Source organism: Podarcis gaigeae (genome assembly GCF_964106915.1).
Source record: "Podarcis gaigeae genome assembly, chromosome: Z".
Classification (NCBI taxonomy): Eukaryota; Metazoa; Chordata; class Lepidosauria; order Squamata; family Lacertidae; genus Podarcis; species Podarcis gaigeae.
Genome location: NC_139691.1, coordinates 8,688,347 through 8,715,428, shown reverse-complemented (window position 1 = coordinate 8,715,428; position 27,082 = coordinate 8,688,347). Strand labels below are relative to the sequence as shown.

Below are 27,082 nucleotides of genomic sequence, written 5' to 3'. Positions count from 1 at the left end.
ATTCTAAAATCAATTCAGTTTAAAATCAATTCAAAATCAAATTACGGTAATGGCAACTATTGGGCTAGAGTTCTGTGAGGATTACCAAAGGAGGGGAGTCAGGCTGTGCTTTGGCCAAAGGCTTGGTGGAACAGCTCTGTCTTGCAGGCCCTGCGGAAAGATGTCAAGTCCCGCAGGGCCCTAGTCTCTTGTGACAGAGCGTTCCACTAGATCGGAGCCACAGCCGAAAAAGCCCTGGCTCTAGTTGAGGCCAGCCTAACCTCTCTGTGGCCTGGGACCTCCAGGATGTTTTTGTTTGAAGACCGTAGGTTCCTCTGTGGGACATACCAGTAGAGGCGGTCCTGTAGGTACGAGGGTCCTAGGCTGTATAGGGCCTTAAAGGTTAAAAGCAGCACCTTAAACCTGATCCTGTACTCCACCGGGACCCAGTGCAGCTGGTATAGCACCGGGTGAATGTGATCTCGCAGCAAGGACCACATAAGGAGTCTCACCGCGGCATTCTGCACCCACTGGAGTTTCTGGGTCAGTCTCAAGGGCAGCCCCACGTAGAGTGAGTTACAATAATCCAGTCTGGAGGTGACCGTCGCGTGGATCACAGTGGCTAGGAGAGGTAAGGAGCCAACTGCTTAGCTTGGCGGAGATGAAAATATCCCAGTAGAAAATTGCCAAGGACCTAGTACTGCATCTAGGCCTGGACCTAGCTCACCCAATGAGCTTCATGGCTGAGTGGGGATTTGAACCCTGTACTCCCGGGTCCTAATTCTAACCACTACACCACCACTGGCTCCGAACACTTGTCTGGGGGCACCACTGAAATCACCCCTATTGCCATCTCTGTATCATCCACAATTTTCAGGGGTTAGTAAATGCAGGCAATATACAGACTGGGAGTTAAAAGGACTATATTTACTTTGGGACTTGTTCAAAGATGCCAGTCCTTTGAAAAGCTGGAAGAAGTGTGCTCCATCTGACTGTCACTGGGGCAATTTCAAATGTTCAGCTGGCCAAAACTGTTGAAGCAATCAGAGGTTTAGGATTTTTAAAAGGTATTTGTTTTAACCCCAACCTCGACTTAAAGGGGGTGAACTCAAGGTAATATATGGAACTTCTGCCAGAAATAGGAAATGCAGCGGGGCTGAAGGAGGTGTGGGAAGCTGATCTGTGATAATGTGCCACAGGATGATATATGGCATGTAGGGTGGCTGAAATCACCAATCAATTTAGAGTCAGATAAGAGAGACATTGTACAAGGTGATAAGTTGGTGTTATACACCAGTACAACTAGGATTTTCTCCCTATTGTAATTTCCCAGGAACATACTACCATATGTGGTGGAGGTGCCCCATGATGTGTTCATCTTGGCACAGAACATTTTAGTAAGTATCAGCCACAGTAGATAACTTGGTGGCGATGGATCCAGCACCTGCCCTTTTGTCAGTAATTCCATAGGTCACATTAGGGCTTTTTTAAAATAAAGATTTAATTGTATTTTTGTTGGTATCAGCACAATTATAAATAGAACAGGGCTGGAGCTACTCCCCGCCACTCCAATGTTTTAAATGTTATTGAACAACAGAAACAGACAATACACACAAATGGAAAAGCAAGCATTAACAACAAATTCAAGACGAGAAGCTTTTGATAACACAGTAAAAATTAATTTAAAAAATCAGGTGTGGACAAAATGGATATGATTATAAATTTACAGATAGGGTTTAAAACATAACTTACATTGTACAATGAATGAAACAGGAAAAATGAAAAAGTTATTGCCTGATTATAGACTGCCAAAAAAATCATTTGGCTCCACAGGGCAGATCCTTATGTGGCTCTACCCCCATAAACCAACTTTGACAGGTGGGGTATCCCACCTACCTGTCAAAATCCATTGTGCAGTGAGATTCAACAGGAGATTCCCAAGCATTGCACAATGGATTTTGACAGGTAGGTGGGATAGGGTCAGTAGGGCAGGATTTGTCTCCTCATACATCAACTGTTGCACAGGAGGGTCAACCCTGTTTTCTCTTCCATCCTTATTTAGGGCCATAACTCCCACTTATCCGATAGTGACTTAGGATAAACATAGAAATTAATAAATTCTAGGATTGAGATTATTTGGGGTGGGAAGGGAGATATATATATGTATATGGTTCAATATATGTTGCAAAGGAATTATTTTGTAGTCTGGCCAAGGTAGGGGAATTAAGGGAACAATAGAAAGCCATTGAGGGGTGTTAACAAGACAAGGGCCCTAGATATTACCAGAGATTGGGGATTTGGGAGGTTGCCAGCAGGAATGCTGACTTGCCCCCCAATTTGAGGGGACACGGTCACATGATGTGTCACCTGATGCTGCCAGGTGTGCCCCAGATGAGGGCAGGATGCTTGCTCGTCCCAGCCGCTGCCCGGCTCCTGGGCTGCCAGGGTAGAGACTGGGGCTGGGGCAAGTGGAGGGCACCCGGTGGTGTCACTGCTCCCTGCTCAAAAATATTGGAGCTGAAGCCCTCTCTGCACCCAATACCCAGTGCAGCTAGTTTTCAGGATAACTGCTCTGGGTAAGGGCAAGGTGTTTCTGGGAAGAAGAAAGGAAAGAAAGGCTGGGATCCATTTTTTGAGGAAAACAGCCTGAAGGTTACTTGTGCTGCTGCCTCTGGAAAGGGGCATGCTGTAAGATCTGGACTTCCTCCATGCAGACTGAAGAAGCAAATAGGCGAATAAACCCTATTTCTTAAAGCACGACAGTCTCTGCCGTGTCTTCTATTCTCCAAAGGGACACACACCCTGTAGGCATGCTTCTGACCCCATGCACTCTTGCCACTGCTTAGCAGAGAGAGGGGCAGGCACCGAGTTTTTGTCAAAATATTATTGACTTTAGAATCTGCCCATGACTCCACCATCTCTGCACTCACTCCTGTTACGGTTTTCTATCACATACACAAGTTATGGCTTGCTTTTGTTTGTGCTCTGTCAATAGAGTAGGAGTGTAACTCAACACTTTTGTTCAGTTGCCCTGTAGTAGTATCCCAGTGTTTGAAGTACTGATGGGAGGAGGCTAGAAGGGCAAGGAAAAGTGTTGCTGTTGCACAAAATAATTACTGCTCCCAGACGGAGTAATATTAAGGTGGCAATGGCAGGTGGTGGGATAATGCAGCTAATGACTGCAGCATCTGAGCTGCTCAGTGGCTGAAGAATGGATCAGAACAGGTTGTGAACTGTGCTGCCATTCCTCAGCGTAATTACAGCTCTGTAACAGTTAAGGGTGGAAGGGTGGAATAAAGCCATTAAAGACTGTAGCAGTAGAACAGAGTGGTAGAATTTAGACTTAGGAAACTGTTATTTAAACTGTAAAGACACACTGGCGTTTTTTGACAGGGTGAGGGGAGGGAATTAGTCATTAAAGTTGGTGGTTGAAGATCTCTGAGAAGATTTCTGCACAGTTGCTCTCTCAGCTGGCCAAGAAGATGATGGCACAATGAGGCAATGGCAGTTGCAGGACCCTCAGAGGCACTTAGGTTGTTGGGAAACCATTGCAAGGCAGGCACAAAGTAGGCAGAAAGAAAACAAGCCAAGCTTTCAAGAAGAAAGGCCAAGGTCTCTCTAGTAGACTGTGGAGCAATTTGTGGTTTTATTGTGCTTTTATTAGTTGAAATTTGGTTTAGTGCAGGGATGGGGAGCATGATCTCACTGGCAGGCCCAATTGTTATCTTCCCCACCCTTTTCAAGCAAAGTGTGGGGAGAAAGTGGCTGCCATATTGCTGAGTTGTATTTGGCATTGTGATTTTGCTGCCTAGAGTGAAATTCTGGGTTGTTTTTGTGTCGTTACTTGGAACAAGTCAGTTGTTGCCTCAATTCAATGTTTGTGATTTGAGGGGAAGCATCTATCCAAGTTGGTAACCTGTAGATTCCAACTTCTTAATCAGGCCGTAATATAACCTTTAGAGAGCAAGTTGTCCTGTCCTATTATAGACTTCTCTCATAACCATGGAATGAATAGGCTGCATTGAGTGTCAGTTCTAGTCAGACTAAAACCGGTGAAGCTAATGGAAATGACTAACTTAGGCCCATTCATTTGCCGTATTTTCACTCGATAACACGCACCTGACCATAACACGCACGTAGTTTTTAGAGGAGGAAAACGAAAAAAAAAAATCTGAATGAAACAGTGGATGTATCATTTTTTGTGCTTCATGTGGCCAGAGACATGTGATTTGACGGTGAGTTTGGGGTAGCCCAACGCAAAAATCCTGAGAATCTGGATCTGTGCTTTGTAACCACATTTTTGCACCATTGTGGCCCCAGGCAACAGTGGGTGTGTGATTCTTTTGGTGCAGGCTGTAGCCATGGACATGCTATGTGATCTGATGGTGAATTTGGGGTGACCCAATGCAAAGATCCTGAGGATCCATGTGGATCCGTGCTTTGTAACTACGTTTTAAGTAGGGAGGGAAGGAAAAACACAGAAAGGACAAGGAGTACGAGAGGGGTGTGCGGAGAAACAGCTGGATAACAATGCAGGAGAGGGGTTTAACGGGAGGGAGGAAAGGAAGGCAAAAGTTTTCCACCCACCCACCCAAGCCAGCCCTCTCTCTCTCTCTCTCCCATCTGCATGTTTTCCAGCTGCCTGCGAGTCCCTATAATGCTGGACGCAGCACCAGCACCGGAGCACAGAGAGGAGGAGGTGGTGGCTGTCGGCTGCGCTCCTAGCCAACGGAACCTGAGCCAGGTGGGCTGGAGCCTGCGCGCAGTATGACTAGGAAGGAATTAGCAGGAAGGAGGCATCCTTTCCTTTCCTCTCTGCTTGCCAGGAGGGCAGGGGATTTCCCTGCTCTTTGTTGCGTTTGAGCAAACACAGCAACCGAAAACAGAAGAGGGTGGGCAGTAAGACCCTGAGGCAGAATGCTGGAAAGCAGCAACCTCCTCTCTTTAGCCTTCCCTCCTCCGCACGATTTTTGCCTGATTTTTGCCCCTGTACTCGGGCCAGTCGGCTCCAGGGACCTCACATTCGCTCAATAACACGCATAGACATTTCCCCTTACTTTTTAGGAGAAAAAATGTGAGTGTTATAGAGAGAAAAATACGGTAAATGGGTCTATTCTGACCAAACTTAGATTACTAAAGACCCTTGGCCACAGTCAGGAAATATGAATGAGGGTGTCCATTCACTTCTGCTGTTTTGCTCCCACTGGTGTTCCTCAACTCTCTTAACAATTTGTGTGTTATTAACGTGCTCATCAATCCAGATCCGTCAGTAAAGTGCTGCTTTTAACCTTTAAGCACTGAATCAGGGGTTCAGAACCTAAAGTCTGGGAACTAAACGTGACCTTTGGGGCTACTTTGTGTAGCCCTTGGGACTCTTCCCAGGCTACAACTCCTCCTGAGCAAGACCACATCTCTCACTGGCCCTACTTGTGCACCAGCCTTGAATGCTTTTGCCTGTCTGGAATATGTCTCTTGAACTAATGCTTCTCGCTTGCTTGAATGGAGGACAGAGAGGGTTGTATGAATGGTTGTTGATGCGGGACAGGGCATTCACTACAGTAGCACCAAAGTTACAAAGCTCCCTCCATAGCGATGTCTACCACGCTTGTTATTGACTGTTAAGTACCATAGTAAATGTGGCTTTTCTCATGGGTCTTTTGGGTTGCCAGTAACCTTCTCTCTCTTCCCCCATTCTGATTAATGTGGCTACTAATTAGAAGTTTTAAAAAATTGTTACATGTTTTATACAATTTTGTGAATAAAAAATTGTGTATATTCCAGTACTCACCATGAAGTTATTACAGTAAGTGGCATATTTTCAACATTTTTTTTTGGGGGGGGGAGACACTGATTATACTGCTCCCAATATTTTTCTTTTCACCAAATTACCCTTTCCATTCATTATGTTGTGCAGAGAGAGAATTTCTATAATTCCCACCCACCAGAGGAAGTACATGTGCTCTTGATGTCAGTACACAGCTCAAATGTTCCGCAAAAGGCACCCAAAGTGCATAAAAAACAACAACGGGGGGAGGGGGAGGAATGACTCCTTCTTTAGGACGCTCAGTGCCCTTCTCCAGCTTCTTCAGGCTGGAGCTGAATCTGATGTGCTACATACGAAATCCTCTGAAATCTGATTAGCAAAGAGAGCATGTTGGCTCTCTGTGTAAATGGGGTCATTTCTAACAAGCTGTTAGCACACTTTGCAGCTGCAATATAATCTAGCATTAAACACCGGGGGTTGTGAACCATGTGTTGTAATGTCTCACACAGACAATATTTCTGCTTCATCTGTTGTTCTTGAACTTCAGCAGAATTACGACCTTCAGGCCTCAGGTTTAGTATTTAAAAGTGTGCTGTGTACTGTTTGCAGTTTTTGCTTTTTCAGCTGAGTACAGTGGTACCTAGGGTTACATACGCTTCAGGTTACATATGCTTCAGGTTACAGACTCTGCTAACCCAGAAATAGTACCTCAGGTTAAGAACTTTGCTTCAGGATGAGAACAGAAATTGTGTGGTGGCGGCACAGTGGCAGCGGGAGACCCCATTAGCTAAAGTGGTACCTCAGGTTAAGAACAGTTTCAGCTTAAGAACGGGCCTCCAGAACGAATTAAGTACTTAACCCGAGGTACCACGGTATTAGTTTTCCCAATATAATGCCAGTGCTTCTGTTCCATTTTCTAATGTTCCTTTCACACTGCAGTACCTGTTATAATTACAGTGGTACCTCGGGTTACAGACGCTTCAGGTTACAGACTCCGCTAACCCAGAAATGGTACCTCAGGTTAAGAACTTTGCTTCAGGATGAGAACAGAAATTGTGCAGCGGTGGAGCGGCGGCAGCAGGAGGCCCCCATTAGCTAAAGTGGTGCTTCAGGTTAAGAACAATTTCAGGTTAAGAACGGACCCCAGGAATGAATTAAGTACTTAACCTGAGGTACCACTGTACTCATGTTTAAACCAGCAGCGTAGTGTCGGTTGTCAGTGCTCAGGGCGGGCACATGTGCGCGTGCCGGGCAGGGTGTGCGTGTGCGTGTGTGCACACACCGGGCGGGGGGCACCAGTCCCTCCGGTGCCACTGAAGCTGCATCATTAAGTGACCCCACTCCCACCAGAGCAAAGCAAGGCCTCCTTAAGCTGCCTGTCCACCCGCACAGAAGCCCAGCCAACTGACAAAGCTCTAGGCGGGTGGATAGGAGCACCAGGCTGGGCCTCACTGTGATTGCCTGTGTGGGGGCGTTTGGTTCACACACATCCCACAAAAAATGTGTGCCTGGGACCACGGCCTCCCTGGCACACGCTTCTTTCTGGTTTTAACTGCTGTTTGGTGGACACTCAGTAGAGAAAGCTTACACATAACTGGGAATCCCAGGCCCAAAGTGGTGCTTCAGAGTAGATGAGTGTTGAGCAGGGGTCAGCAACCTAAGGCCCATGGGCTGGAAGCGGCCCACAGAGGTCGTTTGACCGGCCTACGAGTCGCCTCCAAACTGAGCTGTCCGCTTGTGTACTGTGCTAAACCAGCGTAGCACGGCACGGGGACTCACTTCTGCGGCGCCTGAAATCGTTTCTGCGCATGTGCGCAATCTGGTCCATGAAGGAATCTCTGTGGGACCAATCCAGCCCAGGCAAGATAAACCTTGCTGACCCCTGGTGTTGAGTTTCCCTATAGTTTTCCCAAGGGGGGTGGGGAGGTGAACTTCAGAGCAGACATGTATGGAATTGCACTATTTACAAATTAGTATCTTCCCCCCAGGAATCCCGAGAGCTGTATAATAGTTTGTTGAGGGTGATGAGAGTTTGTTCAGTGGCCTCTATTCCCCCACCCCCAGCTACATTTTCATAGTTCCCTTTACAGATAGATTGTTAAACCACTCTGAAATCTGTAGCTGTCTGTGAGAACTACGGGTCTCCTGTAAGAACTCTCAGCACTCTTTACACATTGCATTTCTTAGTAAGAAACCATGACTTTTAAAAGTGGCATGACACTGCTTTCTGGTTGTGTTTGAAGAGATCAATATTTTGGACAATTGTAATAAATGAAGTTAAACTTACAATAGGATATGAATTTCCAGTAGCTATATTATTTGGATATGGTTTAACGAGTAGACACAAAATTAAAAATAAATTTGGGAACAGCTGCTTGTATTACAATCCGCTATGTTTGGGGAAAATGTATTCCGGCATTAGAAGATGGGATAGTAAGATTATGGGAATTGGCTGATATGGTGAAATCAACTCATATTGTAAGAGTGAAGGATGGAAGACAAGCAGATAATTTATTTATTGAAAAATGGAAGTTTTGTTATGTACTGGTGGAATAAGACGCAAGAAAGTTTTCAACCATATATAGGGTTGTAAGCAGTTCAATGAACAAGCAATACAGTGGTACCCCGCAAGACGAACGACTCGGAAGACGAAAAACTTGCTAGACAAAGGAGTTTTTCGTTTTCTTAGCCGCTTCGCAAGACGCATTTCCCTATGGGCTTGCTTCGCAAAACGAAGCTTGCCCCGCAAGCTCCGGGGATAGCGGGGAAGCGCAGTGCGTCTTCCCCTCTGTCCCCTCTTTTGAAGCAAGGGGCGGCGGGGAGAAGATCGCTTCTCCCCGTTGCCAGCCCCGCAATCTCCAGGGACGCGCGCCTTCCCCTCTGTCCCCTCTTTTGAACCAAGGGGCGGCAACGGGGAGAAGCGATCTTCTCCCCTCCGCCCCTTGCTTCAAAAGAGGGGACAGAGGGGAAGGCGCGCGGCGCTTCCCCTCTGTCCCCGGATGGTCTCCATAGGAACGCATTGATTGATTTTCAATGCATTCCTATGGGAAACCGTGCTTCGCAAGACGAAAAACTCGCAAGAAGAAAAAACTTGCGGAACGAATTAATTTCGTCTTGCGAGGCACCACTGTACACTTTTACATATCCTCCAATATTTCTCTAATGAAAATAGGGACGTCACATTCCATAATGATAATTTTACTATTTATACCCCACACATCTTACTGGGTTGCCCCAGCCACTCTGGCCAGCTTCCAACATATATAAAAACATAATAAAACGTTAAACGTTAAAAAACAACACTTCCCTATATAGGATTGCCTTCAGACACCTTGGGAGTCAAATAACTCCATACCCTCCAACATTTCTCCCATGAAATGAGACATCCTAAGCTTCTCTAAATCAGGGATGTCCCTGGAAAATAGGGACACTTGGAGGGTCTTCTTTTAGGGTTGTATCTGGCTAAGTTCTACTCAGAGTAGCCACATCAAAATTTAATGGACATGAGTAACTTAGATACATTAATTGAAATGGGTCCATTCTTAAGGAAAACTTGAACTGAATACATGGTTTCTTGTTTTTGTGATTGCCGCTGTATTAAACATCAATGAAGCATTCTTATACCGATTTTGCACCTATATAAAGCAATCAAATTTCTATTTTTTAAAAAGTGTAGAAGAAAACAAATCATAAAGCAATAATTAAATATTGTGTTGTATAGCATAGTTTTGACCCTAGCACCTCTCTCACTTGCCTAGGGAGGGTATTTCATTAATGGGGCCACCCATTTTTAAGGCTTTTTTGTTTTGTTTTAACAATAAAGCAACATATGAATTTCATGAAATAGATAGATAAATGCGTTTCCTCGTTCATCAAAATCTCTCTTCTGAATTACTACACTGAATCTGGAACATACACCCTGTACATACTGGACCATGTATGTTAGTGTATTTATTTCTATGTAAACACCGCTTGATCGTAACGTGGAAGCCAAGACGCTGTAATCAGGAGGTGAAATGCACTGTGCCAAAGTCCTGTGGGCTGAGCACCATTTGTTATCTCCTCACGTGAGACAGCTGAGTATTTTTAATGCCTGGCAGAGGGTGGAGGAGGGGAAGGACGGACACTCGCGCCTGGGCACTGCAGTCGAGCAATGTTTTGATCTGTGTGCGTGTGGTGAAGGTAGCATAACCAAGAGGGAGGAGCAACAGCAGTAAGCGCCGCCCACAAGCGAGAGGCAAAGCCGGCGGCAAGGGAACGGCAGGTCGGCGCGCGCAACGCCGGGAGGCGGAGTTTAAAAGACTAAAGCTCGAGCGTGCGCAGTGAGGACTTTCGCGGGTGAGGCGTGAGATGAAGTGACGCACGCCACGTGACAACATGGAGAAGGAAAACCATAGAGCGCAGAGATAATTGAAACCCGGCTTTCTTGCTTGGGCGGCCTCTTCGTCAAAGAAGCTTCGCCTGTCTATTTTAATTCTTACTTCGAAGGGGCGCGTAAAGGGGAAAAAATTGATGTCGCTTTCAGGCGAAGGTGGCTGGGTATGACGTGGCGGCTAGAGCGTCTCAGCGCTTGCCCGGAAGTGACGCCAACGCGCGCCGGAAAAGAGGATTAACAACACTAGCCAATATCGTTTTTGGTTTTTTTGAGGAACTAAATCCTGGCACGGCCCCTTCCGCTGACTTCCCCGTCAGGTGACCCGCGTTGCTGGCTGGTCTCCGTGCCGGTCCTTGCCTGAGGGGAGTTGCTAGAGGGGCGTCAGCGGCCTGGTCGTGAAGAGGGTGAGAGCCGACCTGAGCCAGTAGAGCTGCCGGCAGGAGCTGCCGGAGAGCGCCGCGACCGCCGCTAGCCGAGCCGACCGCCGCACCGCCATGGCCAGCCAGTCGCAGGGCATCCAGCAGCTGCTGCAGGCCGAGAAGAGGGCAGCCGAGAAGGTTGCCGAGGCCCGAAAGAGTGAGTGGGCGGGCCGGGGCTGGAGGAGGAGGCGGGGTGGCTTAGTACTCTGGATGCAGTTTTATTCTTTTTTTTTATTTATTCACTCACTCATTTGTACTTGTTTTTAAATATCTCTTTGCGTTTGTTGTCATTTATTCAATTATTCTTTATTATTTCATATTTCTTTACCCATTCTTAAATGATGTGTTTCTGCTTACTTATTCGTATTTCGTTAATTTTATTCATTAATGTATTCGTATTTATTCTCATTTCGTTATTTTTATTTATTCGCTTTAAATATTTGTTTGTGTTTATGCTTATTCATTCGTATTTATTCATGGACAGGAATTTAAAAATGCAGGCTGAGACAACTATTCTAAAGCACTGAACAAATGGCTGACACTGAATCAAATTATCGTGGTTATCAATCCAAAGTGCTGGTTTTGACTGTGTGAGCCAAAAAATAATATTCAGCTGTGGTGTCCTACCTTTGGAACTCTCTGCTCAGCAAAGCTTGTCTGGCACCTCCTATATTTTTGGCAGAATGCAAATACACTTTTCAGTTCACTCAAACTTTTCAGGAATTTTTGTTTACCTAATTCTCGTTATGTTGCATAAAAGTTGTTATCCTGACAACAGTTCTGGATGGCAAGGCAAGACTTATTATTCCCCAATATTTTGCAGATAAGCTCATAAGTTGCTAACCTTCAGTATTTTATTACTGGCCTATTAAGAGAATACTGGCCTATTTCCTTGCTAGCCATGGAGGAGGGAAAACCCCATGCTCTGTGGTCAGCATGAAAAGGCAGGCAGGCAGAGGTGTGATGGAGCTGAGGCACAGGCTTTCCTTCTTCCACAGCTAGTATTGTAAGTAAGCAAATTATGGTGACCAGGAAAGTTTTTATAATGTTATTGGTCTAAGTCAGTATTGCCTCACTGGCTGCAAGCAGCTCTCCAGAGGTTTTGGCAGAGGATCTGAAATGGCAGGGATTGAAGCTGGGATCTGCTGTCAGTAAGAACTGTCATCCCTCCCTCAGTGGAGGCAAGGCTGCAACTTTACAGTGGTTGTATGGAAAGCCCAGTAGTGAAAATGGCAGAGAAAAGAACTTATTGTTTCAAGGTTGAAAGGGTTAGCAATGAATAGCCTATGTTTAAGGGGTCTAACATTTGTATTTATGCAGCAGTGTGCAAGGATAAAATGACAAGGGGAGGCCCAAAGCATATCTGTGAGGTGGCTTGGGACTTAAAGGAAGGGTGAGGTGAGGTAACTGTTTTTTTGTTGTGCTGAGAGGTAGCTTAGGTTGCTGGGACACATGAGAATAGTGTGGCTTGGAAGGAGATCATAAAATGAAGCTTCTTTATGTATAGTTGGCTCTGGTCATTGTGATCAACAGAGGTTCTACAAAATACTTTCTCAGATCAGATCTCCCAGAATCTGTTTGAAGTCCACATTGTGGTAATGGTAAGCATTATGAAACATATACCACAAATCACAATGTGTACGCACAGTAATTACAAAATCACAATGTGGGGAAAACTGAAGCTGGTCATCACTTCTCTCATGATTCTTACCACCTCTGTTGCTCTGCTGCATCTTCTCTTCCCTGCGGGGGATAGTGGACCACAAGAGCAAGCGCTGAAGAAAGTCCTGGCAACTTTCCTCAGTAATATAGACACCATTAACTGCTTGTTTTAAGTGCAGGTGCCAGGTTGGTAGGTGGTTGAGGAATATGCTGGTCCAAACTGGCTCCAGGCTTCTTGCTGGGAACCCATTTCCCACTTCCTTTTATTTTGGGTTCTCTGTGCTGGCAGGCCCTGCCTGTAGCAGCCACCAGAGCCCTACTGGAGCACTTGCAAGAGCAGGAAGCCCTTTCCACCTTGCCTCCCCCATTACCCAGCCTTCCCTTTTGAAGGGTTGCTGCCCTCAAATGGGCTCGCTTGGAAGCTATTGCTGGTAGCATCGAAAAATAAATGGCTGTAAATAACTTCTGAGTTTTAAAAACATAAAAATAAACCTTGCCCTCTTGTTTAAGCCTCTTTCCTCGCTTCTTCCCTTCTGTATCCCTGTGGTATTTCTGCTACTTATTCCTACAGCATTAACATTTGAAAAAATGTGCTAAATGTACTATAAAATAACAGTTGCAACAATATATTAAAGGTAAAAAATTGTTTGTAAGTTTTGGCCCTCTAAGTAGTAGCAGTTGCCAGGACGTTACCCTGTTTGCCTCTTCAGGCAGTCCTCTTTTTGTGCAGGGGTTACATTCTGGACCCCCACATGTTAGTGGACCCCCCGTAAAGTGTCCCTATTTAATGACTTTTTGGATCACTTCCGGGTTTCGCAGTATGCGCGATCACATATCAACTAGAAATACGTGCATTGGTCATTGCTTGTACATAGTTCCATCCTTATTTTAGACATTGTGATATATCAGTATATCATGATGTTTAGCTGGTGACATATCATTTTGTTGAAAACCAGGCATCGCCCAGCCCTAGTTGCAGCCCTTTTCATTTTTAAACTATGTTTATGTAGGATACTCATAAGCTGGAAGCCTAATTAGTGCTTGCCTAGTTTGGGAAGGAAAGAAGGGCTCTAGGACCCTGCCAGAGCCCTGGAGCTTTCTTCCCAGAGCAGTCCCAGCAGTTCTTCGGCACAGGGGAGAGGGCAGAGGTGGTACAAAATTAATAAGATCCATAATTGAGAAGATCCATGTGTGGGCGCCAGATAATGACCTCACACAGACGCCATTTTATGAAAGATTACAAAGTCCGTCCATTTTGTCTGACTGGTAGGGCAGTGGGATGCTACCAGAGCTCAGGCACCAGAAGCCTATTAATTGCCCAGCTTTCAGAAGGAGGGAAGGGCTCTAGGACCCTGCCAGAACCCTGAATTTTCCTTCCGCGCTACTAGCAGTTTCTCTGCACCATTGCTGAGCTGAGTTGGCGCACAATTGAGAAAATCCACTTGGGGCGTCAACCTCGCAAAGGCACCATTTTATGAAAGATTACTGGTTCGTCCATTTTGTTTGACTTTTGGAAGGCGGTGCAAGGGCTCTGGGATGCTGCCAGAACTGTGGCACCGCCTTTTCAAAGCCAGGTAAACCTTATGCGAGATCACAGCTTAGTATGTGTAGACTAGGGTTATTTACTTGGGAGTTAAAAAGAAATAAAACTTTCCTTCTCCCCTTCTCTGTGTCCATGTTTCTGTGGCTCTCGTGTCTTTCTCCTGCCTCAATATGCCCCCCATCTCCTCCTCCTTACCCATTAAGTCTCCCCAATGATTCCGTCGGCCCTTTGCTTTCTTACACATTTGTCCCCTCCAGCCCTATGCTTCCTTATGTGCCTTTTTCCTCTTCACTTTTCTTCTGTCCCACTCATCCCTACCAGTGAAAATGGGGGGGAGGGAGTGTTTTTGTTTTCTGGTTTTGTTGGTTCCCCCTAAATAGTTTCCTTCCATGTTAAAAAGGAAGGGTTTTTTTTTAAAAAAAATGGTTATCTCTTTGCTACATAATTTCATCCTTATTTAGACATCTGTGTTTGAAAAAGTGCTGGTGTGTTAGGTTGTGGTGGTTCCTGTGGGGAAGGAAAATGATGGATTGGGGTTAATGAACAGTGTATGTTTATAAGAGAGAAAATGGGCTACAATTACAACATTTAGAAAGCCCGAGTCTTCAGTAGAAGAGGTGTGGTGGTGTGCATTTTGGAGATGCCTGGCTGTGGTCTCTTACATAGGGTTGCCATATTTCAAACAGTGAAAATCCAGACAGTTGTTTGGGCAAATGAGGAGGAGACCACCTTGAGCTCTCTGGAGAAAAGGTGGGTTAGAGGTGCAGTAAGTAAATAGTAATAGCCCTTGACTTTTTTCATAGGTGGTTGCGCCCCTTACTAAAATATGAAAATAGCCCCAAAATTTCTGCAATTTTTAGCAATTTCTGCCCGGACACTGCTTCCGACTGCATTGTTTTGGATACGTTCATGAAATTCTGGATGTATGGCAACCCTATTTTACAGCAAAGTCCAGGAGGAGAGTGGAGGACCTGTTTACTGAAGGAGCCCAAACACTGCAGGTAGAACTGGTGTGCCACAGGGGAACTTGGTGTATGTATGCTTTTTTAGGGTCCCTGCAGAAAATTTTGCTTATCTTAGTAGAATAGTAGCACAGGAGCGCAGCAACAATAAAGTCAGGAAGCAAAGGCTATCAAGTTTGGGCTAGGGCTTGCTCTTGACTCCAAGCGCAGCTTCCACTTTTGGATGCATTGGGCAATCTTTTGCATAAGCTAGTTTACTCAGTGCAAACAAATTTTAGCCTGCAGATTGCCAGTTGTTTGTGGTGGGCAGATGGTCTGCAAAGTCATGTGCTGTGTAATCCTGAAATGATTGAACAAAAGCTTGGCATGCACTTAGGGACTTGGACTAGAAACGTAATATGCTGTATTGTCTTGTCTATTGGGAATCGGAAGCCTTCTGCTCAACTAAAATTCCTTTATTTGAATTAATCCACTTTTTAATATATTATTTTTGTGTGTGAAAATACCTGGAATCTTTCCCAACATGACTGCTTGGAGGAAGGAACTTGCTGGCTCATCAGACCAGCAGAAGCATGTCATGTGCCCGAAAGACAGTGTAACAAGTGTCTGGTTAATCCAAATGTTGGAAACTGTGACAAATCCCAAGACTTGATTAAAGATGTTGCTTCCAGTCAGCCCCAGATGTTCAAAAACTTAGTTGGGTTCACACATCATGGGGTTGGCCTACAAGTGTCATGTTCCAAGTTTCTTGACAGGCATTGCAAGTTCAGTTATATATTTTGTGTATCTGTATCGTGCCTTTCTCGGAGGGGACAAAATATTCAATGCAGCAAACCAAATGTACAAAAGTGGGAGGAAATGTTACCCAGCTCTGCTAGCACAAGCACTTTTGGCTGTGTATTGGAAATTCCCCTCCCTGCATGCCCCCTAAATATGTTCTAGGGCTTATGAGGGAGGAGAAATTAACAACTGTACAAGACAACTTCACGGTGGATCTTTCTAGACCCTGGGTGTGTGTAGTGCAGATCTCCCCTTCTGCCACCCTCCCCAAAAAATACACACTGGTGTCTGGGGCTGGTTACATCCAGAGTGGGGGAACCCAGCAGTCAACCCTGGCTGCCCAAAAGCTGCAGAGGTAGAGGGGGGCTGAGGTGTGAAGCCTGAGGCCTTTCCTTAGGAAACTCACATCCAGCACCCTACTTGTTTGGCAGTCTGCATAGAATTCCCTTTCCTCCTCCTCTTGTGCATTTCAGGGGGTTGGACTAGATGACCCTTGGGGTCCCTTCCAACTCTACAATTCTGTGAGTCTGTAATACAGTTTAATGCTATTTGGTAAACTAAGCTTTGTGAAAAGCTTGAATGAATTGAAAAAAAAAGTCTTTGCATGGTGCCCAAAATACAAGAGATGGAACTGCCAAAAAGCTTTCCTAGGCAGAGAGCTCCAGAGATGGGACACTACTACTGAACATTATTTTCTGGATCAATCAAGCTCAAAACCAGCACTTTGGATTGATTGAATATGGAAACAAAAATGGTAACCTGTGCAGATGGTATATCAGTGTTGTGTGCTCCAAGGTACCATCTCTCGTTAACATCCTAGCAGCTGCATTCTTGACCAGTTGCATTTCCAAGCTGTCTTCAAAGGTAATCCTATGTAGACCATACTGAAGTTATCTTCCTGGTTTGTACACAGTGAATATCATCACTGCCCTGTAATTTGACTGCCCTATATTCTTTATCCATGAATGCATGCTTTAGGTTATCAAGGCTACCTGTGGCACTCTAAAGATTGCACACACAGTGTAAATAACTGGCAAGAGACATACACACGTTATGTCAAGGTGAATCGACCTTTTGGGGCTATAAGTGTGTCTGTGAATTGACGTCACAGCTCAACAGCATTCAAATAAGTACTTTGCTCTTGCCTGTAACTAAGTCATGGCTGAAAACTAGTATGGTGTGGTGATTAGAGTGTGCTGGATCTGGGGGACCAGAGTTCAAACCCCAATCAGCCACTGGGCAGACTTCTCACAGGCCTGTCATTGCCTCCCAGCCTAACCCACCTTGCAGGGTTGTTGCAAGCATAAAATGAGGAGGACAACCATGCAGGCCACCTTGGGCTTTCTGGAGGAAAGGTGGGTTAGAGGTGCAATAAGTAAATAATAAATGGCCCTTGACTTCTTTAATAGGTGGTTGCACCCCCTGCTAAAATCTGAAAACAGCAGAGCAACTTAGCTGAATCAGTTTACAGTTCTTAACTGCTCCTATATCTGAGCACTCCTGCCTCTCTCTTTTTTTCTCCCCCTTCCCCCCATAAAAAGGAAAGAACCGGAGGTTGAAACAAGCGAAAGAAGAAGCTCAAGCTGAAATTGAACAATATCGCCTGCAGAGGGAGAAGGATTTCAAAGCCAAGGAAGCAGCGGTTGGTTATATTTCCATACTAGCTAAGATTTTCTTTTCACTCCTCTCTGCTCTTCTCTGCCCAGATTTGCTACCTGCCCGTGTGGTGATTCTTGGAAGTCTGGGATATAACTGACAACAGCAGTTATTGGTGAAGAGATTAAGGCCCTGTGGCCCTGCAGATGTTGTTAGGACTTCATCTCCCTGGCTAATAATGAGTTGTAATCCAGCAACATCTGAAGGGCACAGGGTCATCATCCCTACAATCTAGACCGCTCTTCACTCAGTGGATATATCGTAACTTCTTTCTAAAGACAATGGCTGTTGCTGTATCTTAAAGCAGTGGAATTTGAATCTCTTTTCTCCATCCTGCCCAATTTTCTGCCCATAAGGTTTTTTGGGGTGAAAGGAATTTTGCAGGGAAGCCACTTTCCTTCACACCGTGTGTTATTCAACTTAAATTTTCTGCCTCTTCCCCCTGTCAATTCATCCTCTAAGCTTAAAAAGTTATTCTAACCATCTGATCATCCTGGCTGCCTTTCCTCCCAGTTCTACAATACACTCTTCTTCAGACCCCCATTCAACTCCAGCCTAAAAAGCTAAACTGGCATGCACTCACACGCATATACATAGAGTATTTATGCACCTTTCTCATTTTTTATTTTTAAGTTAGGGCTTCTAGATGGAAATGAGGGGATGTTTCTTGTAACTTAATAGTTTCACAGAAAAGGAGAATTGTGTTTGCTGCAAGCTTGAGAACATGTACTAGCCGGGAGTCCCTCTTTGCAACTGATTAATAGCAAAAAGGACTTGTGCTTGGTCACTTTCTCTCACCATTCTCTTGCAGCATTATTTTTAAAATGCTGTCAACAGCAGTTGAAGTTCAGTACAGTACTTGCTCAGAATATGGATTTTCCAGTCATTTGTACCAACATGTTTAAAATTACAGCTCTTTATGTTTTGTATTTATTTTTATTTTGGGTAGCATCTCTCCTTTCATTATACAGTCGTACATCCGCTTACGTATCCCTCTGGTTACATAAACTTCGGGATACGTAAGCAGCAAACCCGGAAGTATATTTCCCGGTTTTAGCCACGCACACATGCATAGAAGTGCTCTACCGCCGTGCGTGCGTGCACAGAAGCAGTCTCTCTAGTTGCGAAAACCTCGGGATCCAGCTGGACCTCCGGAACAGATCCTGTCCGCAACCGGAGGTACCACGGTATTACAGGAAGGGCATGTTTCAGGTGGCCTTTGAAGCCTGGCCACTAGTCCCTCTAGCCCAGACTTGTCTAAACTGACTGGCATTGCCTCCCTAGGGTTTCAGACACTGAGTCTTTGCCATACCTACCTTGGGAATTCAGGGACTGAACCTGGGACTTTCTGAACTTTGGCCTCTGGCCATGCTTGCTGTGGTTGAAAGGAGTTGCAATTCAGCAGCATCTGGAGGACTAAAAGCCCCCACCCTTGCCTGGAGGGCCACATACACAAAGCTACTGAGATCTCAGTGGGGCTTAAGTAGATATGCATAGAATTGTGCTGGATCGAGGCACTGAAGAATCCTAGAAAAGACACGAAATTACTTCTGGTATGACATGTACTTTTCGGCATTACAGCTTGTTGAATAAACTTTTCCCCCCTTGTTGCCTCAGGCTCTTGGTTCCCATGGCAGTTCCACCACTGAGGTGGAAAAGGAGACTCAGGAGAAGATGACCATTCTCCAGAACAACTTCCAGAAGAACAGGGAGGAGGTGCTGACTAGCCTGCTCAACTTAGTCTGTGACATCAAGCCAGAAATCCATTTGAACTACCGCATCAATGGATAGGGGCAGGGGGAGTGTTTTGGCATTCAGGAAGTATTAAGCAATACCGACTCTAGCTGTGCCCCTCCTTTTGTAACAGATCTTAACTTATTTCAGAGAGTTGTAGATAATCTTTTTGCCTCTTATTTCTAAAACCTCCTGAGAACCTTTTGCAGCATTTTTGGAGCTCATCCAAAGATACATATATACAAGTTACATGTCTCAAAAGTGCATTGTGACGGAAGGGTAATATTGTAAGACTTGTGATAAGTATTGCTCACTCTGTCCCCATGAAGTATTTTAAAGTTAGGAAGGATGAGATCTCCTATGCTATCTTCTGTATACCTCTTAAAACTGGAAATGTGTGAGCCTGGTGCTATGGCCTATGACAAGCTCACACCAGCAGAGGGAGGAAGTTTTGTTCATAAAGAGTTGTGAGTCTTACCGTACAGACTAGTCCAATGACTTGTGACGGTGTGTTTTCTTGAAGTAGATTCTGTTTGAACAGCTATACTCTGTATATCTTCCTGTTTAACTTGAACTAGAATCCTGCCCTTACAGATGTTTGAAGAAAAGTAAAAGTCTTACTTAATCTGTGATTGGATTAAAATGTGTTCATTTCATTCAATTTATGAATTTCTTCCCATAAAATGTTTTAAAGCAATGCCACAGTAAAAAACCAATTCTGTATACACAAACGAGCAATTCCATATGTAGAAGCATTTTCAGTTTCCGTGGAGATGCATACTGGGATAAAGAGCTTTGTGCAAAAGTCTTGTTGGACAATAAACACATAGGTGCCAATAAGAATAAGTATAAAGGTGATGGATTTCTGATTTGCAATGGGAAGGAATTCCAAAGGATAGGTGCCATTACACTAAAATGATTACTCCTCTCTCATTTTTTCTTCCCCCCCCCCCCCCCCGCCCCGCACACATCTGACATAGGATGCTGGTTAACTGAATGAGTGGGTGGGTGCTTTTGTCATTCCAATGGTGGTATTCTTTTGTAAGTCACCTTCCCAGGTCTGCAGGCTGCCGCAAGAACCAGATGTGAGTAAGGCAGTTGATGTGACTCTTGTCTTATGTATCTGCTATGCCACATCAATTGCTCTACTCTGGTTCATGCACAATCCAAGGTGTGCAAAATCTCCATAATTCATCTAGCAAGCAGGAGGCATAGTCACAGTTCAGGGACACATTCCTGCACAGCAAAAGCAATCAAGGAAGTTGCACATTGAGGCCAGTGAGGTGGGGTAGCTTAAGAAGGAGCTCAGCCTCAGGTGATTTCCATGGGGTGGATAGAAAGCCCTGAAGAGCTGATTTTATCTCATGGATGAAAACTTAATTATATTAAAACATGGCTTAGCCAGTTCATGTCATATCCTATTGAAATCCAGCCAGTTTGAGTAAAACAATTAGACTTTCAGACCCTTCGTGAGTTGGGGAAGGAGAACTTTGACATCTCAAACATAATTTAAAGAATGCTTTTAAAGTTAGAGCTTGTGCTGGCAGTGGTGGAACCTGCAGTTCTCATCCTTGATCAATGGCTGTGCTGACTGTGACATATTCAGATTGGAGTCTCACAATATTTGAAGAGCCACAGGTTCCCTATGGCAACTGCTGCACCTCATCTGAGCTCTGTGAATTGTAGGGGAAGGGAACCTGCAGCCAAAGGGTCATAATTCATTGACAGAAGGTCTGGACGATATATCAGTATATCACCCAGGACAGGTATCAGGAGTAGACCGTGATGTTGGCTTCACTCAGTGGTTTATTGCTGGTGAAACCACCACCGTTCCTGAGTCCCTCTGCTAGCAGCACCCACTGGAGTGAGTCAAGAGTTGCTGCTCCCCTCAGTCAAGAAGTTAAAGCAGGGGTCAGCAAAGTTTTTGTGGCTTGGGCCAGTTAACGGTCCTACAGATGCTGCAGTGGGCCGGAGTGTGCGCACACGCATGCACAAACACTATTTCCGGTGTGGAGGAGGCGTGCGCAGCTTCCCATTGGCTGCAGAAGCTTCCTGCAGCCAATGGGAAGCCGGGCAGCGTTGCAGAAGGCGGTCCCCGCTCTGCTCCGTGCCGGTTTATTGTGGTGCATGGGAGCCAACTGAGCAGGCGGCGGGGGTCCATGGGCCAGTTAAAGGACCCCCATGGGCTGCTTGTGGCCCATGGGACTTAGGTTGCCAACCCCTGAGTTAAAGGATTGCCCAGCGGTGGCAATCCTGCTGAGCCGTGCAAACAAGCTACTTTTCAACATTGCAGTCTGGCAATGGTAAGTTGCACTGACCTCAGACCGCAAGGTGCTGGGGTGAAACCACCCCAACTCCCACAGTGAGAGCTGCGGCAATTTCACCCAGCACCTCATGGGCTGAGATCGGTGCAACTTATTTTTTCAACATCACGGGATATTGCCAGACTGCAATGTTGAAAAGCTGATACTGCCCAGCCCAAATTGACAAAGCATCTGCTTTGCATGCAAAAAGTCTCATGTTCAATCCCTGGCATTTCCAGGTAGGTCTGGGAAGCTGTTCCTGTCTCAGACCATGGAGAGTTGCTGCCAGTCATCTAGCTACTAAGCTAGATGCACCAATGACCAGAGCTGGTGTAAGGAAGCTTCCTGTGTTGCTAAAGTGCTGCTTCATCCTGTTGCAAAAAGAAACAAAAAAATGAACCAAAGAAGGCCTACTCTCTATCCTAGCACCAAGCACCTACTCTCTATCCTAGCACCAAGCAGATGACTGCATATGAAGATAGACTTAGTATTTGGTCTCGAGTCATTTCATCGTGCCAGAAATCTGGTTGGGTGGGGTGGGAGGAGAAGCACTGCAGAGGTTTTGCAGAAGCAACTGGGAGTTATCACTACTGCCTTCACCAAGTCAGTGTGTGGTGAAACAGTTTCTGTTTTGCTGAGCCATCTGGTGTCAGCTGAACAGTCAGTCAGGAGTTGCATAAATAACATCGTAGTCTCTTATATCCTTATATTTTGCATTTGGGCAGATGCCAGTGCACAGAATGTTCTGTGTCATTCTAACATCACATGCATGTTAGAACACAGGAGAGCCTTGCATCAGACTGAAGGTGTGTCTAACATCTTGTTCTGTCCATCACCAGCTCCGACCAGCAAACAAGCTTCCTAGAGGGGACTCTCACTGTTGTTACCTAGCGACTAATATTCAGAAGCATTCAGCCTCATCCTCATTGAGTTGCTGCTGAACTACAACCACCATCCTTGGCTGTGCTGGCTAGGCCTGATGTGTGTTCCGTGCACCTGGTATACAGCCATCACCAGTAGCCATTATTTTCCAGAAAATTGTCTAATCCCCTTTTAATGCCATCTAAAATGGTGACCTTTGCCCCATCTGTGGATTGTGTAAGCAAAATACATAGTAAGAGTGGCAGCTGGGGAAAAAGGGCTTCTGCTGCTGCTGTGAAGTTTGACAAAGCAGTTGATCAGAACTGTGCATGGAATGCCCCATTCATCTTTCTCTCTCTCTCTTTCCTCTGTGTGTATGAGACAGAAAGAGATCTCATGGTGCCACATGAGATTTTATGAATGGCATTTAATATGCTGGCTTTTCCTGTTCCTTTAGTGACTTCCCTATTCTGTTGCTGGTGTCCGCTTTCTATTATGGCTCCAAATCTTTCATGGTCCTATATTTGTTCATTTATATATGGAGTTGACATTGCTGATTGGGCAGTGTGTTCAAAGCCATTGCTGGGAGTATGGCGTCATCAGCTGGTAATAAAAGCATGTCCCAGTTTGACCTTATGCTGTAAAAAACAATTCAACACCACCTGCTGTCTTTTGTGGGTGGTGGCTCAAAGTAGTTTGTTAATAATCACTTTGCTTTTTTAAAATACTTATAACCTTGATCACTGATTCATTTTAATAACTTCTGTACTGCTTATTATAATATAATTTCTTAAGTGGTTCACACAAGTTACAAGCAAAAAATCTCAAGCAAAAAATCAGTATATAGCATCAAAATACAATAAGAATCTAGCAAAACATTAAAGCAGAAATACTGAAATACTTGTGGCTTGTTCCAATAGTTTGATGAAAAGACATAATGACCCATGAGCCATGTTCAAACAAATGTTGGCATCTGTCTGTCTCAAGTGTGCCTCTTGGGGTGAAGTCAAACCACAGGGGAGTTGCAGCGCCTGCTGTGGCTGCAGAGATCAGTAATTTGTAATTGTTGCCTCTTGTGTTGTTTTTGCTGCATTAGCAGCGCCAAAGTGAACCTTCTGAAGCACAAGCCTGGGCAATGAGTTTGGAGGGCTTGGGCTGCCCAGACGACAAGACCTCCACTTGGTGTCGCTGATGTGGTCCAGAGGAAAGCAGAGCAATACGTTTGGAACCAGCTTGGCTGCAGGAGTTTCCAGAAGGAGGCGTACATGGCACCACCCAACTGTCTTAGGGTCTCCAATCTGGATTTGTGTAGAGTTTATTCCTTAGTGTTTCTTCTCCTAAATATGTCCCACAAGGCAATGGGTATACAGTGGTACCTCGGGTTAAGTACTTAATTCATTCCGGAAGACCGTTCTTAACCTGAAGCACCACTTTAGCTAATGGGGCCTCCTGCTGCTGCCGCGCCACCAGAGCACAATTTCTGTTCTCATCCTGAAGCAAAGATCTTAACCTGAGATACTATTTCTGGGTTAGTGGAGTCAGTAACCTGAAGCATATGTAACCTGAGGTACTACTGTATATTTTTCTCACAGTTTACTCCCGTAAGTTTTCTCCTGAATGAATATAGCTGCAAGGCAGTGGAGGTTTAGGAGGAGTTTTATTTCTGTACGGGCTACCTTCCCAGGTTGATAAGTCCCATCTGCCACTCACTTCCCTCTACAGCATGTGCAGAATCTACCACCTAAACCAAGGGTAGGCAAACTTAAGACCAAGGGGCCAGATCCGGCCCAATCACCTCAATCCGGTCCGGGAATCAGCGTGATTTTACATGAGTAGAATGTGTCCTTTTATTTAAAATGCATCTCTGGAATTCGTTCATCCCCCCCCCCCAAAAAAAATATAGTCCGGCCCCCCACAAGGTCTGAGGGACAGTGGACCGGTCCCCTGCTGAAAAAGTTTGCTGACCCCCTGTAGATCCATTATTTGTCTCATCCACTCAGTCTGCCAGAGCGTGTCTTTGCATGCAGGGGAAGTCCCTAACTCACCAAGGGTTTGAGAACCATCCCTCACCTGCTTTAGCTGCTCAGTCAAAGCTGTTTCCTGAGGTGTGGCCACTATAGGTGAGAGCTGAGTGCAGGGTGGGGACAAAAGGTGAGCAAACGACCCCAGAAGAAGCATGACTTGTCCTTCACCAGAGGTACTACACCTCTCCTAACCCCAATTCAAGCAATAAACGCTGGTTAATAAACTCCTAACCCACATTCAAGCAATAAACTAGTTAATCTTAACTATTGCCTGCTTCACAATCCATGGTTTGAATTTGGCTACTTTCAAACTGGTCATGGTGAAGGCCAACCATACACTCCAACTTATGAAGCAGATTGGGGCAGCTGGTGTTGCTTGTGCAACACTTGGCACTTGCATTGCTTGTGTGTGCGAAGTCACTCACATGCTGAGCACCCTCAGCGGTGCATGTTGAGCATCCCAAGTGATGAGCGCTGAGCAGCCTGAGCACTGGCTTTTCCTCAAGGCAGCTGCTGCTGAAAGAGGCCCTGGCTCCTTCTGGCATTGTGCAGAACAAAGTGTGTGTGATGTCCTGTGTGCTGAGTGTCCCGAGCATTACATGTGCCATGCACAATGTCATGTGCACAATGCTCAGTGCGACAATGGGAAGAGCCAGGGCCTCTTTCCGCTGCTGCTGCAGCAGCAGGAGAAGAAGCTGGCCATGGAAGCTGCATCTCAACGCTTGGCCTCCCCTCCCTGAAATATTATTCAGGGGCCCAAAGAGCTCAGAACCCACCCCCAAGGTGGCACCCCTAAGACCAACCAGAGTGTGTTGGTGACAAGCTGTGATTAATGAAAAACAAGCCAAATGAGGCTTTCAAAGGAATGGAGAGACATTGCAAAGCTGGCTGGAGTTGTGTGGGATTTCACTTAGCTGCCATATAGCAAGTCAGACAATTGGTCCATCTGACTCAGTATTGCCTCTTGCTTATCTGGAGGGAGGATATAAAGTTCTGTGTGAATGTGTGTACAAACTACACTAAAGCACAAAGATAGAATTTACATTCATTGTTCCGTCCAGTTTTCCTCTGGCCCTATCCACCACTGACATGTGGACCTTAACTGGTTTGCCCAGAAGGGAATGTGGCTCTTAGGCTGAAAAGGGCTTCACAGTATGTTGTGGGGATTTGTGTGCTGTTAAAGCACTGGGAGCTAAAAATAACACTACTGATTTCATATGCAGCCGTTCACAGAGGACCTAAGAGTGCCCAGCAAGAGGCGACAGGAGGCCCTGAAAAAGATCCAGTAGAAAAAAAGGTGAGGATTTGCAGGCCAGGTCTCTTGAAGCTTAGATGTGTCTCCTGTTAAGGAAGCCATGGGTTTTTCTTCTAAGTTCAGCCTTCAGACAATAATAAGAAAAATCTGTAGAAGGGCACAAAGTCAGCACAGCTTATCCACATTACAGAACAGCAAAAAGCTTTGACGCAGGCAGATAAACAAGTGCTGCAGAATTTTGCCGGATGCTTGTAGGTTTACAATGGTTGCTTGCAAGCAGGTTGTAAAGGAAAAACTGAAATGGTCAGAGGCATCTTGTTGACATAGATTAATTACAGATTAATTGCCACAATTAATTACAAGATAGCAGCTCTCCTTGCCATTTAAGGACTCACTCAGAGGAACCCTGCCCTTCCAACCAAGAGAGACTGAGAGCTGTAATCTGTATCTTCTATACCACTTTAGGCTACAAAGTGTGGGTGAGTGGGGAAGGGCCAGTGTGAGAAGAGGATGCAGGACTAGGTGGGCCTTTGGCCTGATCCTACAGGGCTTTCCTTGTTTTCCAGTTTGTGTTGTTTGGAGAAATATGAATTGCCTTTAGATCTGACCTGAACTGAACCATTCCCCTATCTCTACCCAAGTGTCAAAATAAAGAAAGATAAAGAAGCAAGAACTACATAATGAAAGCTCCAGATGCACCTGTATGGGGGAAGGAATACCACAGTTTAGGGGCTGCCACAAAGAATGCCTTTTCCCAGGCTGCCACCCCCTTAATGTCCCAGGGTGGTGGAACTATCAAGAGGGCCCCTTTGGAAGCCAAACCACAGGATTTGAGGAACACATGACTGCATTCCTTTGCAGTCACTAAGCTTGCTTGCTGGTCTGAGCTGAGAAAAATATTTTGGTCGGCATTCAGCAAGACTTTCCATATTTTTTACCTGCTTCCTCCCAATCTAAACAATCCTGCAATTCTATGGAAAACTTACAGCATTTTGATCTTTGACGCTCCTTCCTGGTTGGAAGAGGACCAGATGTTTATGACGGAGTTCTGCACAGCAGTAGAAGGAGGCAGCAATGTAAGCTAGCTCTCTCTCTCTCTCTCTCTCTCTCTCTCTCTCTCTCACACACACACACACACACACATTTTCCATAGGTTGTTCTTTGTTTTTTTGCTGCAGCTCATGAAGATGCTGACTCATGCACAAGAGACCTAGATTATTTTAGTGATGAAGGAGAAGGGAGTGCACTTCCTACCCTAAGGGCCTTCTGAGGATGGAAAGCTAGTCCAACTTCTCATTCATAATTCCCAGCAAGTGGTTGAGTAATGGTTGGGTGGATGGTTACAGGAGAGGTGATCAAAAATTCCCAAGTTTTTCTTGTTTCTGTTTCTGTTGGGTGTATTGTGCAACATGCCACTGATGCAATCATAGCGGGCTAGGTACAAGCCACATAGAAAAGACAAGTGAAAATGAATTTAATAGTATAGAGCAGTGGTTCCGAAAGTGGAGGTAGGAGGTGGGATTCCCTAGGGCCAAGGAGGGTGTGTGTGTGTGCGTGCGTGTGCGTGTACACTGGAGGTGTAAATGATTACCAGGCTTTGAAAAGCTGGTTAGACTGGATGAAGTTCATCAGTTTGGTTGAGTTAATTAAACTGGATAGTTTTAACTGAATTTTGAATGAACAAAAGCTTGCTGCTTTGAATGTCATTGTGATATTATCTTCCTTAGTGGCTTGTGCACACTGCTATTCTGAATAATGCTCTTTA

At 45.3% G+C, this 27,082-nt stretch overlaps 1 protein-coding gene across 1 annotated transcript; it reads left to right on the top strand.

The window, feature by feature from the left end:
• Positions 1-9,954: 9,954 nt before the first annotated feature.
• On the top strand, positions 9,955-19,506 carry ATP6V1G1 (ATPase H+ transporting V1 subunit G1). The gene is made up of 3 exons (XM_083721914.1): positions 9,955-10,694; positions 17,026-17,126; positions 18,758-19,506. Exons 1-3 carry the CDS (start codon positions 10,613-10,615, stop codon positions 18,929-18,931), a joined length of 357 nt encoding a protein of 118 aa, XP_083578040.1. The 5' UTR covers positions 9,955-10,612; the 3' UTR covers positions 18,932-19,506.
• Positions 19,507-27,082: the final 7,576 nt, after the last annotated feature.